General features: G+C 38.5%; 2 protein-coding genes across 6 annotated transcripts in view; both read right to left on the bottom strand.

Annotated features, from left to right (window-relative positions):
• LOC137999455 (U6 snRNA phosphodiesterase 1-like) overlaps positions 1–7,598 on the bottom strand; it is a 52,664-nt gene extending 45,066 nt beyond the window's left edge. The window contains exons 1-2 of one of the 5 annotated variants that reach the window (XM_068845243.1): positions 7,201–7,598; positions 5,645–5,691 (exon numbers count right to left, since the gene is read on the bottom strand). In XM_068845243.1, coding sequence (XP_068701344.1) covers positions 5,645–5,691; positions 7,201–7,385 — 232 coding nt within the window. In that variant the 5' untranslated portion in view covers positions 7,386–7,598. The remainder of the gene's footprint in view (positions 1–5,644; positions 5,692–7,200) is intronic. The other 4 variants (XM_068845236.1, XM_068845231.1, XM_068845241.1 and 1 more) reach the window with 4 other exon arrangements.
• A 921-nt stretch (positions 7,599–8,519) lies between these two features.
• Positions 8,520–9,785, bottom strand: LOC137969522 (uncharacterized). Its single transcript, XM_068815808.1, has 4 exons — positions 9,735–9,785; positions 9,350–9,508; positions 9,027–9,255; positions 8,520–8,842 (listed from the first exon to the last, which is right to left on the bottom strand). Exons 1-4 carry the CDS (start codon positions 9,777–9,779, stop codon positions 8,520–8,522), a joined length of 756 nt encoding a protein of 251 aa, XP_068671909.1. The 5' UTR covers positions 9,780–9,785.
• Between the last annotated feature and the right edge of the window lie 2,715 nt (positions 9,786–12,500).

A 12,500-nucleotide genomic window follows, 5' to 3' on the forward strand; every position in this document is an offset into this window, starting at 1 on the left:
CTGATAACTCCGATAAGGGCTATTAATAGAGGTCTCCACAAATCACACAATAATTGTTAATTATTAGCATATTACATGGTTTTTGTCCTATGAAAACAACATTTCAGCTCTCCTGAGTTTAGGTTTGAGGTCAACTTAAATTTAGTTGTAATCTTTTTTCAGTTTTCAAAACAGCAACGCTGTATGATACTCTAAATAATTATATTTTGCGTGTGGTAAAGTTTTTAAAAAGAAGCATGAACTACCGCAAAGTAACAGTTATCCGGAAACAAGTTAATTACGTGGACCCCTAAGCTGAAAAACAATTAATACAGCATTTATTTAAATAATGTTTGTTGATAGATTGTTAATTAGATTTACAACAATAGGCGAGTGTCATTAACAATCAAAGTTCATTTCATCAAAAGGAGGTTAATCTGTAATATCAAATTCTGGAAAAGTCGTCACCATAAGAGAGGTATTCACAAGGAAGCTCTAATAGAGGATTTCAATAATAGAAATTAGGAAAACATCATATAAAATGCATTTTGGTGTCCATGTCCGCTTAATAGAGGAGTCCGCTGAATTGAGGTTTGTTATTCAGAGAAATATAAGATGCTATTTTTGGGATCCACCAAGTGTCTGCTTAAAGAAGAAGTTCACTCCAAAAGGACAATCATTTTTTATCAATTGATAGTTCATGAGGAAAACAACCAAAATTTCAGTCTTGAAATAGCTTTCTAACCATGTGAAATCCTTGTTAAAAATACACACATGCAGGCTGCCATCTTGGATTATATGTGACATCAATGAGCTCAGATGATCCCACTTTTCTCTTGGAAATGTGAACAACATGAACTGTGTTTCATCTGTCTGACCTATTTGAGCAATTTATGTCGCTGAAAAAAAGGCAAGACTTGATGACAGATTTGTGTGTTCAAGCTTCTGGCAAAACTTCAGGTTGCGCTCAATAACGTCACAAGTATTCTAAGATGCGGCCAACATGTGCAGAGATGTATCCAGAGTGCGTCATTGCATTCTGGGACAGACTCGTTTTTTCTTTTCGATGCATAGAATATAGAACAAAGGGTCAATAGGACGCAGGAAATTACAAATGCAAATTACAAATGCCAGGAAAAACATGCAAAAGGAAATTGAACATTCCCATTTCTCACTACAGAGAAATGATAGTTTTCTGTAAATTTCAAGGTAAGCGGTTATTTTTGGATTTTTGTAGTCAAATGGTTTCATTTTGTCAACTATTAAGTTCTTGTGTTTGAATTCCCACATATTGCGTGCCACAATCTCTGCTGTTTTTTTAGGCCAGACAATCGGCGACACTTTTGATCTACCAATGATAATCAAACATTTCAGTCGAAGTTCAGTTTGTTGCATGCTTTCCAAACGAATTTCAAGCATTGGTTATGCGCCTAGTGTACGGTAACTACATGCAATTTCAGGAACAATATCAAATCATATCTTTTTTAGTTTTTATCATATGCCTAAAGCCTCGGCTACACGAGGGATTTTTGTCTCGCGCCGGTGATGCGATTTTTTTCAGATTTTGTCGCGTCGCCTGCGCGCCAGGGTGGCTACACTTGTGACAAATTTTGGTGACAAATTGAAGGCTGCGCAAATCGCATACTTTAAGAGACCTGGGCACTATAAACAGAGCTTCCTACTTTAATTTCATTGGCTAAATAGTCTTTAGTCGCGTCCCAAGCGCGGGCAAAAAGTTGCGGGGTGGCTACACGGGCAGCTATCTCTGCGATTTTGTCGCGAAAGTTTCAACTCTGGCGACTTTTTCTTGCGATTTTTTTACCCGTCACGTCGCCAGTTCAAGGGTGGCTACACATGTGATTTTCATGTTGCACTGGCAATGTGACAAACTTTGAAAAAATTGCATCACCAGCGCGAGCAAAAAATCGCTCGTGTAGCCGCGGCTTTACATGTATCTCATTGTACATACTTTTGCTTAGTTTCATTATCTAAGTATATATCGTAACATTATTATCCAAGTTATTGTAATTCAATATTGTAGTTACTGTGTACTTTGTATTATTATTTTAGAGTACATTCGGAGATACTAGCATATTTCTTTGCTACTCTAAAAATCCAAATCGAAATAAAGTTATGTATATATGTATGTATGTATGTATGTATGTTTATTGTTAGCAAAATGACTGAGAATCCAATGGCAAAGTAGTTAAATTTTTTGTTTTGTGCGACCCTGTTGATACTAATTCTGGGCACGCACGTGTCATCGTCTCGGTTCTTGTTTTGCACGTAACTTGTCTGTTTTGCAAATTATGCAACTTTTTCGGAGTTAGTGTTAAAAATAATGTGTTTAAAATGAAACTTGAATGCATTCAATCGCTTGATTGTTAACATTGGCCATGGCAAAGTCATGACGATGAACTGTGTATCGATCGCTTAGATTTTTTTAATCTTTTACACCTCAAGTGTTGTTAAAATAAATGATTCTCTTTTACGGAAATTGAGATTGAGCTCTTTTTTTTCTTTTTTTACTGTGGAGAACTAGATCATTTATCAACTGGAGCCAACATCGTATGGATTCCTCAAGACGTTTTTCAGCCATACAATTTGGTCGATGAATCAATGGGCATAACAGTTGAAATCATTATATTCAAGGGGACGATGACTAAAATATTTTTGTGCAAGTTAGAAGTCTGAAAGAGCCTGGAGCAGCAATTAAGAGGCAATAGATCGAATATTAATTCTTGAATATTAAATAGCTGGACCCCCAAAATTTTAAAATGGACCCCCAAATTTTTCAAGAAGGGGTCCTGAGGAAAGCTATTTGAAGATTGAAATTTTGGTTAAAAGCTGTTCTCCTCATGAACTTTCTATTTTTACGAGGATCTTGGGAGGCGCAGTGGCCTCGTGGTTAGTGCGCTTGACTCCGGATTGAGTGGTTCGGGTTCAGGGCCTGGAAGGGGACATTTTGTCGTGTTCTTGGGCACGACACTTTACTCTCAAGGTGCCTCTCTCCACCCAGGTGTATAAATGGGTACCGGCGTAATGCTGGGGATAACCCTGCAATGGACTAGCATCCCATCCAGGGGGAGTATAAATACTCCTATAGTCTCTTCATGCTACGGAAACCGGAGATAAGCGCCGGCCTGATGGGCCTTCTGGCTCGTAAGCAGTGACTTTACCTTTACCTTAATTACATGTCCTTTTAGTTTGTCTTCATACATGTACAATTCCAGACTTTTCTAGAATTATCGTACAGTCTGTAATATTCCAGAAATTACATTTTCTTTAATGTGACTCAGCAGTTTCCACAAATAGTACATCTTGTAATACATTATAAATACCAACAGAACATTCTGGATGCTTAGCGTAAATGTATAAATGCAGGCTTGTAAGTAATAGAAAAAAACTCTTTGCCCGAGGGCTTACCCTCGTGGCCGGCCGTGATTGACAGATGAGATACTGTGATGAAGCTATGATCAACTGCGATAACTATGGTGGAGTGATAACCTTTGACCAAGCTATATCCGGAAGAACAAAGAAGGGAATAAGACATAGAGTTCATAGTTTATTACGAAGTCCTTCAGAGGAGTTTGTGTACACAGAAAATCCAGTGAGTGGAAAGAATCCAGTGAATCAAGAAAGTCAAGAAATGTTGTCTACAGTCGGTGGAACTTGGAATTCGAAGTTAATCAAGCTGAATACCTGAATGGTCATGAAAGACAGTAAGGCTGCTTTGCCTTACAAACTGCTTAACTTAATCTTCAACCTAAATAATTGTAACAGTGTAAAACTAATTAAATATTAGTTAAAAAGGGTAACTGCTCATTGTCACACTTTTGTTGCACATACACTATATCGTACTCGGGAGTTCTTTTCACTTATGCCTTGTTCGCAGACATCTCTTGGTTATTCCAGCACGTAACACTATTAATCGATAAAATTTAGTATTGTCATTTTGGAGTGAACTTCTCCTTTAAGAGAGAGTGTCCACTTAATAGAGGTTTCACAGTGACTATACAAACCATGTGTGAAAATCATGCCATACAAAATACTTTCTACCACATGTGTAGACAAGACAAGCTACATGTATTGAAAGTTTTGAATGCAGTGTGTGTATCTTTGTTTCCAGTGGTGGAAACTATTATTATCCTTTAGAGCGAAAAGCTTTTCTGATACTGTTTCTCCAACAGAAATATCACTTTTATGTTAGGTTTGCTTTATTACAAGTACTGAAACATTTTTCTTCTACTATAATTGTAAAGCAAACATGGAACCATTATTTATCCAGGGGAGGGGGGGGGGGGAAGGGTGTGTCAGAGAATTTTAGGATGAGTTTCAGGGGAGGGCTTTACTGAAAAATTAATCTCAATCCCCCCCCCCCCCTCCTCCCTGCTAATTTCTGACAAGTCCCTTAATCTTTGAAATCCTTCAACCACACCTAAATCCCCTAAACCAGCATGAACAACTTTACATAATTCTTATTTGTACATTTTTTAGATCTGGAATCAAAAGAATGCAGTATTTATTCAAGGATTGTAAGCACAAAACAATTACACATTACAATGTGGTAGTGTTAAGCCAGCCTTCGAAATATATTTTCCACAGTATGAAGATGTTCTTAATTTAGAAGTGGCAATAATTTGGAGCTCTTTCTTCAGAATTTTTGCAATGTGCAGTTGCATTGTTAAGGCCAAGAATTTTGCCGGTATAACAAGGCCAACCTTTCTCTGGAACTTTAAACGTGTTTCTGTTTTAAATAATAGTTACAAACAATCCACCGTCACAGTAATTGTTGCCAATTTAAGAAACCTGATTTTGAAATACACGATGCCCTTGAATAAATGCTGCATCCGAGATTGAGCAAATAGGTACAGTACTGTGTAAAAGTAAGTGGACAGTCTCTTTCGAGTCTCAATTCTTGACTCAATCCTCGATCCTCGATTCTTGCGAGGACCAAGGATTGAGGAAAGACAATTTAGCTGTAACCTACAATGTTGCCCTCATACAAACTCCCAACTATGATGTTACCCTCATGCTATCAAAAGCTGGATGGAACAGCTGTTGCCATGTGTACTTCGTACTGCGATGATGCCGTTCTTGGTTTGCTCACAACGCTTGTTGTTTTCAAATAATGAAACCTGATACCGGTGAACAAGTCTAGCATCGAGATTCCACCATCAATATAACTTTCCTTCAGATCATTGCATTTAAAAAGAGATGTAAAAATACATGAATCGTTGCGGTACTTGGTTGGGTGCGCGGTTGGTTGGGTACTTGGTTGGGTGCGTTGGGTACCTTGGAAATTTATATTCGATTCACGATAAAATCCATCGTGCGGTAAAGCTCACTGTCTTGCTTTTATATTTTAATCCACGAAATAAGATTGTAGTTTTGAAGAGAGGACACACAGGAACGATAGTCTTATTAAACAGTTCCTGTTATTTAATCGAAAAGTAACACTTTCACGAAAGTTGAATTGAGTAAGAATAATTGACAATGTTTCGCGTCGGTGATTTTGTGAGAATCGGGTGTCGAGGATTGAGTTTAATTTCGAGTGAATCGAGTCTCAATCCTCGACTCAATTCTCGATCCTCGATTCTAGCGAGAATCGAGTAGAGACTGTCAGCTTACTTTTGCACAGTACTGTAACACTCTCAGAGTTTACCTTCTTTAAACATATTGACAATTCCTTCTGGTAATGGTAACATTAATCTATTTAAGAGAGACAGAAACAAAATTTATAGACATGACTGTGATATGGAAATTTACATTAATTCTTTTTTCTTTCCGTGGCTTAGTGACTGTGTACAATGCACACGCCCAACACTTATGAATTATCTAAGAAACTTTGTTTCTTAGATAAAAAAATCTGTTACTGTCCTGATGATTTCCTAGGGAGCTTCCCAATAATTCCAAAGACATTCAACGCAGTTCTATTCAGCCTTGGTCTTCATTTACATTGACTTGTCTAATCACCCATTCGTGTGATTTTTTTTCTTTTTTCAACTATTTGGAGGTGTGTTCCAGCAAGTTAAGACTGCAATGGTTTGAAGTTTTCCACAAAGCATGACAAATTGGTCTGTAAATTATAGAGTTGGAGCGATTCACACTGGCCTCACAGTCACACTTGTCAATTAGATGTTTGCAGGAAGAACCCTTTCACCGCTGAGGGCTTTCCCATTGATGAGTAAAATCGTCTGGCATCAGACAGAGTAAAATCTGTCAGTTTCAATTTGCATTTATGGCAGGGTTTTATGGAAGGGTTAATTACAGCAGTACATGTGAATTTTACATGAAAATGTAAGAGCTCAGAGATTAAGCACTGGAAAAGCTTTGCAGTAGGAATCTACATTATGTCCTTGGTTTCCCATGATGTCATGTTGGTCCTGTTGGTGTCCTAAACTAAACCCTTTTCTTAGCAAACTCTTCTTCTGGGAAAAAGATCTGGCAGCGGAGCAAATGAGTAAAAAGCACAGGCACCCAAAGCTCAAAACACAATTTAGTAATGCATAACTATTATGTAGTAACAGAGTGTATAAACGAGCACTGATTATGGCTAATGAATCGACAAAACAAAAGTGAACTACATATTTGAGGTAGAGAAAGTTTATTGCGAGAAAAAGAGGTTCAGTTTTTCAACTTAACTTAATTTGTAACTCTTTTCAACATTAAACTCTCTTACTACATAATAGTTATGCATTGAAAAATCGTGTTGTGAGCTTGGGGCGCCTGTGTGAAAACCAAGAAGAAAATGCCCAGAGATCAGAGCTTTATTTACATACACATTTAATTAAGGAATGATTCAATCACTAGCATCCTGAAAAAATCAGACCCCAGTTGTTCAAACGATGGATAGCGCTATCCGCCAGATAAATCACTAGTGACACGGTGAACAAGTCAAAGCGAAACCAATTGCGCTATCCAGTGGATAGTGATTTAACCGGTGGATAGCGTTATCCACCTTTTGAACAACTGGGGCCAGGTGGATAACGCTATGCTATCCACCGGACATGACCGGATAAATCACTATCCACTAGACCCAGCGGATAGCGCTATCCCATCGTTTGAACAACTGGGGCGAGGAGTTGAACTTAAATTGTGTATTTTCCTGAATTGAGTGTGGGGATTGGTTTGGGAAGAGGAAAGAGAATTTGATAATTGATCGACGACAGTAATTGATTTTAATACACCACTAATTCAGTAGTAAACTATATCCCTTACCTTCCTTCAACCTCTTTATCGCCATCATCAGTCTCACGGTTTTTAGTCGCACTCTCCACAGATCGAGATTTGTTGTAATTTTTTTCTCCTACAAATTCGTTCTCGGTACTAGAACTGTCAGATTCATCTGAACCATATGAAAACAACAGCTGCGATAAGCTATCCTTCTTTACATCAAGATTCATGTTTGGCCTCTATTCCCAGAGTCATTGGCTTGGCTTACATTTGTATCCCCGACACTCCATTTTTTTTCATGCTCGTTTCCAGGGTCTCTCTTCTCTGCCTGGCTTGTCATTGAGGAAACAGCAAGAGAGGCAGACAAACGAGATGAGAAGTTGTTCGAAAGCCGATTGACGCTTACCCACGATTAATAATAAACTGAGGTTATAATTCGTCCTCTAAACGGTCAGTGTAAATAGCAGACAGCAGACGTTATGCCAAACTAGACGCTCCGTAAGCGTAAACTGGGTTGCCTGTGGTAGAGGAGCTCAGCGCGCGAAGCGCGCCAGCGGAGCACCATGGGAAAGATATTTTGGGAAATTTTGGTAATGACGTCAGGTACGTCCTTAAGTCCGTCCCACGGCTGTTTCGTGATGGAAATTTAGTTCGCGCATGCGCCCTTTTAAAGTAACGCGGTTAATTATTATATTCTCAAGTTAATACAGAAGGAAATGTTCACATAATTATCGCGTCCATAGCAACCGGGAGAGCTCCTACTTTTTCGACCAATGAAATCTCATCGTTTATGTAATGTATGCATATGAAATTGAACATGGTGGATTTTTGCATTTGGAAGGTGCGATGGCTGTCGAAAATTTGATAAAAAATCGGTTAGAAGGTGCTCATTTTCTGCTAAAACGCGTCGCTATGTTCGAGTTCATGGAACAAAGACCATAGACGTGGACATAAATGTTTGGTTGTAAATTGCAAAGGGCCCGAATTTTTTATGCTAAAAGAAGAGTGAAGAATGAACATGTGAAACCTTCCTGAGGAGGCCGTGGAGGTAAGTGTTTTAATCCGAATTGTTTTAAACCTTATTTCACGCACTTTTAATATGTGAAGTTTGCCCGTTATTTGACGCCATTTTGAATCTCTGAACAGATAATTTCGAACAGAAAGGCTTTAAACGTCAGACAAATAGTTAGTTCGGCTTCGTACAACTTGTGTAACATTGAATTATTTTTATTTGCTCAACAAAGCTTAAATTTATACGTGCATATACTGTTTTTTTGATCACATAAATCAGTGACTACCGACAAGGTTATATGTATAACTGTAGGTTCAATGTACGCCATTCATTGTAAGGAGAGAAAATTGCTTTATTCGATTTCTTTTCTCTTTAAATTACGCTCTTTAGGCTTTGGAGCTTTTCCTGCAAGTGCTGGACTCGTGGCAATGTGGTGGTTAACAAGGATTTGTCGTAATCTCACGTCCTGCTTCTTTACATGATCAAAATGCTGAGATTGGGTATTGAACACGGAGTGGATTCCTTCAATCCCCTGTTCTCCGTAGAATCCAAGGCCCATATGCCTTCGTCGAAGAAATGGACAAACATGATCTTCCAGCATATGCAGTTTGGGAGTAATTGTCATGTCAGGGAATTTTTCTCGGATACATTGTAAGAACATTTTGATGTCTGCCTCTAAACAAAGAAAAAGGAGGATTTAGACTTAAGACATTGAAGTTGCATAAACATTTCTGCTCCCTCAAAAGAATCAGCTCCCTGTTGTTGAAAGAGTGGATAGCACTATCCACTAGATAAATCACTATCCAGTGGATAACTTAATTTTTGATTTTGATGGTGCTTGTTATCCATTGGACAGTGCCATCCACTTTTTGAACAACAGGGGTGAGGTTATTAATTCCCTCATCCAGCTTATCAATCTTTTCATCATCAAGGTAGTCTGCACTGTCATAGACGAAATGGCAAGCAGCAAAAAGTTTGAATAGTTGATCAAACTTGACACTTATTTCTCTGGCCTCAGAAAGCAATGGAGGGCACAGCTCCTCTGTTTTTTCCACCACAGCACTACATAGTCTAGTAATGTTGTTTTCCTAGATGAAAAACAACAGCAGCAACAATTTAATGAAAGTAATCTTGTGATAATGGTTGCTTTTCTAATGTGAAATCTGTCTTACAATTAGTTACCTTGCAGCAAATGTGTACATGGTTACCAATAAATGATTTTCCATGATAAGCTTGTCTCTCCACATTCATTTGCTTGAGTACCACATCCAGCTGTTTTGTCAGTGTTGCATCTGACCTTTCAAAGGCAGCCAGCTGCATTTGCTCATCTGCAAGCTTCTCCTATAATGTTGTGTAAACAGAGAAAACATTGTGTAGAATTTGGAGTTATACTTTCCTTGCCCTATCTTTTTTTTTATTCCATGGAGAAATATTCATAGAAAAAGAAACCTATATAGTTTTGGAAGCAGTCAAGGAAAAAATATGGATTGTGGATTTGTTAATGTAAGCAATGAGCATTACAATGCTGTATGATTTCTAGGAAATGACAAAATTACATTTTTCATACCTGCTGGTTTGCATTTTCAAGGAGGTTGTCTATTTCCCCTTGCATTGTTGTGAAGTAGGCAGGCATGATATTTACATCAGAATGCAGACTCTGTAAATTCAGTAATTCCTGTAATGAATTTGCTTTCTCATGTAATTCTCTGGCCTGTCTACTGTGTTGCTGGGCAGCTCTTAGTGCCAGAATCTTTTCATCATTCTCATCACTGTATGTTGCCAGCTCCATTTGTATTTTCTTGTCCAGCTGAAAGCATTGGTTCTCCAGTTCGTCAAATAGTTCGTCAAATTCAACTTCCCTTTTATTGATTTAGTTGGGAACAAGTTTATTTTATATTATGTTTCAGGAAAAGGTGTGTGTTTTTGGATTGAAGGTCGTTCTTAATGGAGTACGTGCAGGGGAGATAACAATCACGTCCGAGTTTTATGAAGGCTGGTTCGTTCTATATGTAATTCACTGTAAATTTTAAACCATAAAAAGATCAATTCCAAAAAGGCAAGCGCCAGTGGTAAGGAAATCAAAATAGCTGGTTTATAAAGCGTTAGCTTTGAGCGTGGTTTTGCAATTTCCCCCCAGCCCACACATTACGTGTGCCATTCGAGAACGTACGAGAAAGATTAACTCATTTCTGGTCGCAGAACAATGTACTGTTTCGCGCAATCGAATGGCTTCTTCGACGTCCAACCTTTGTTTTTCCTCATTTAAGTCTTGGGTGCACAAAACTATAGTGAGAAGTTCGGTTCGCAATGTTGCGGGAAATATATGTTGAAGACGATGGAAAAATGAACGCCATCTTCACCCTTTTGGTAGTGACATACGATCGGTGATTTCACCGTTCAAAACAATTCGGATTAACTCGCCAAGGCAAACAAGTAAACAACAAAAGGTTGAATAAAAACCAGGGATATGCCTTTAATGCAGAAAAGATTCGAATACATCATATATTGGATGTGTATTTCACGAGACTTGAAAATGGCGAAAGGCGCTTCACCTCAGAACAACACGCTCACAAGCGACAGCTTTCACTGTCTTCCCCTTGATGTGGCTCTCGTATGTTAAACATTAACTGGAGAGGTTAAAAATAAGAACTGCGCATAAAATATCCATTTTTGCTCCTTGGGCGCATATATTTTTTGCCAAGGGATTTTCTGTGGGCTCTTGTCTGTTGAGCCGTGATTCCAACGCTTTCAGCGGTTTCAAACTCAAAAGGTCAATTTGCCATGCGCGAACTAAATTTCCATTTGTCGTGGCCTGTGAAACAGCCGTGCGTCCGTCCACCCGTACAGACTAGGGAGTTTAAGATCTACGACGGCGACGTCAACGAAAACGTCACCTCAAAATATAACGTTGCATTATCATGAGTTTCTCGCGTTTTGGCCATCTCGTTCGCGTCCTACAATGTGGACGAAGTATCCTGAAAATAAATTGGTACGAGCGGTTTCAGAGCAAAAAGAGAGCACGAAAGATTCACATTTTAAAGCTCACGTTGTCGTCAAAACCTCATATTTGGTGATTTCACGTCGTTGTTGTGCAGAGAACCGCACTTTTATGTGCTAATATGCGTGCCGCACGTACAACACGATTATTTTTCTTCTTTTAACCAATGATATTGTTGTTTCGAGGCGTTCTTGTTGACCATCGCGTCGTAGATCTTAAAGCCCTTACTGTCGGGGTGGAGGTGGGGAGGGAGGAGAGTCTCGGGGGACGAGAGTGTTCTGGCAATTTCCTCCTTGCAGTACGGCGGTTGCGCCGGCAGTACACGCAGCAGTCAAAATTTGACTGTCCTCCCTAAGTGGACAGCCAATTGTTGTTTTCATATGGTTCAAATGAATCTGACAGTTCTAGTACCGAGAACGAATTTGTCCATAGTTACCGGACTAGATCTGTTACTAACGAGAAATTATTATGTTGAGAAAGCTAGAACTGAAAATATGAAAATAGCCTTTTCTATCTCAGATGCCTTGATTTTGAAAAGTATTCCACTCTCTATCAAAAAACTAAATAAAAATCAATTTAAAAGCAAACTAAAGAATAAAGTCCTTGAAATCCTGAAAAAAGAGGACGTATACATACGAATTTCTGATATACGAGTAAAATTCTCGAAATCATAACATTGTATGTTACTCCCAGTATTGAGTACAGTCCGCTTCCCGGTCTCGCTCTGGATATACACCAAACGATAAACTAGATTGCTTCTAGGTTTGTTCTTTGGATATAATTTATGGGAATTTTAAGTTTTTCTTTTTTCCTCTTTTGCCCGCCTCGAATAGCCCTCACTAATTGCGGGCAAAAATCTGTAACTTAGAATTTTTTACATCTAATAAAGTATTGTTGTATTAGTGGTACGTTTCATGTGTGCCTAAATGACGTAGTTTGTTCAGCTGCAAGACGAACCGATCATGGATATGTTTTCTTATTTTTTTCCCAAGTTGAACAAATATAAAGGCAAATATTGACATTTTTTTGACCTATTCTAATACTTAGCTAGAGATTCCTGGGTTAAGTTCGACGAAGTACGAGCTATTTAGTACATACTTTCGCAACTAAAATCTTGCCTGGCGAAAACAAGCCAGCCAGTTGCCGGACGCGGGTGACCCGGTTTTGGCGGCAAACTTAAAGCTAAAAACGTAGAGGTGTTTCAAATTTTTAATTTGTTAGTACTGTATCTGTTATAGTTTTTCTTTTTTAAAATCCTTTGTGAGTTATTGATTTCTCCAGAGAGAAAAGCTCCCCGATTTAATGAAATGCCTTTCGTGTGAACATTCATTCTCT

This window comes from Montipora foliosa, chromosome 1, assembly GCF_036669935.1.
Source record: "Montipora foliosa isolate CH-2021 chromosome 1, ASM3666993v2, whole genome shotgun sequence".
NCBI lineage: Eukaryota > Metazoa > Cnidaria > Anthozoa > Scleractinia > Acroporidae > Montipora > Montipora foliosa.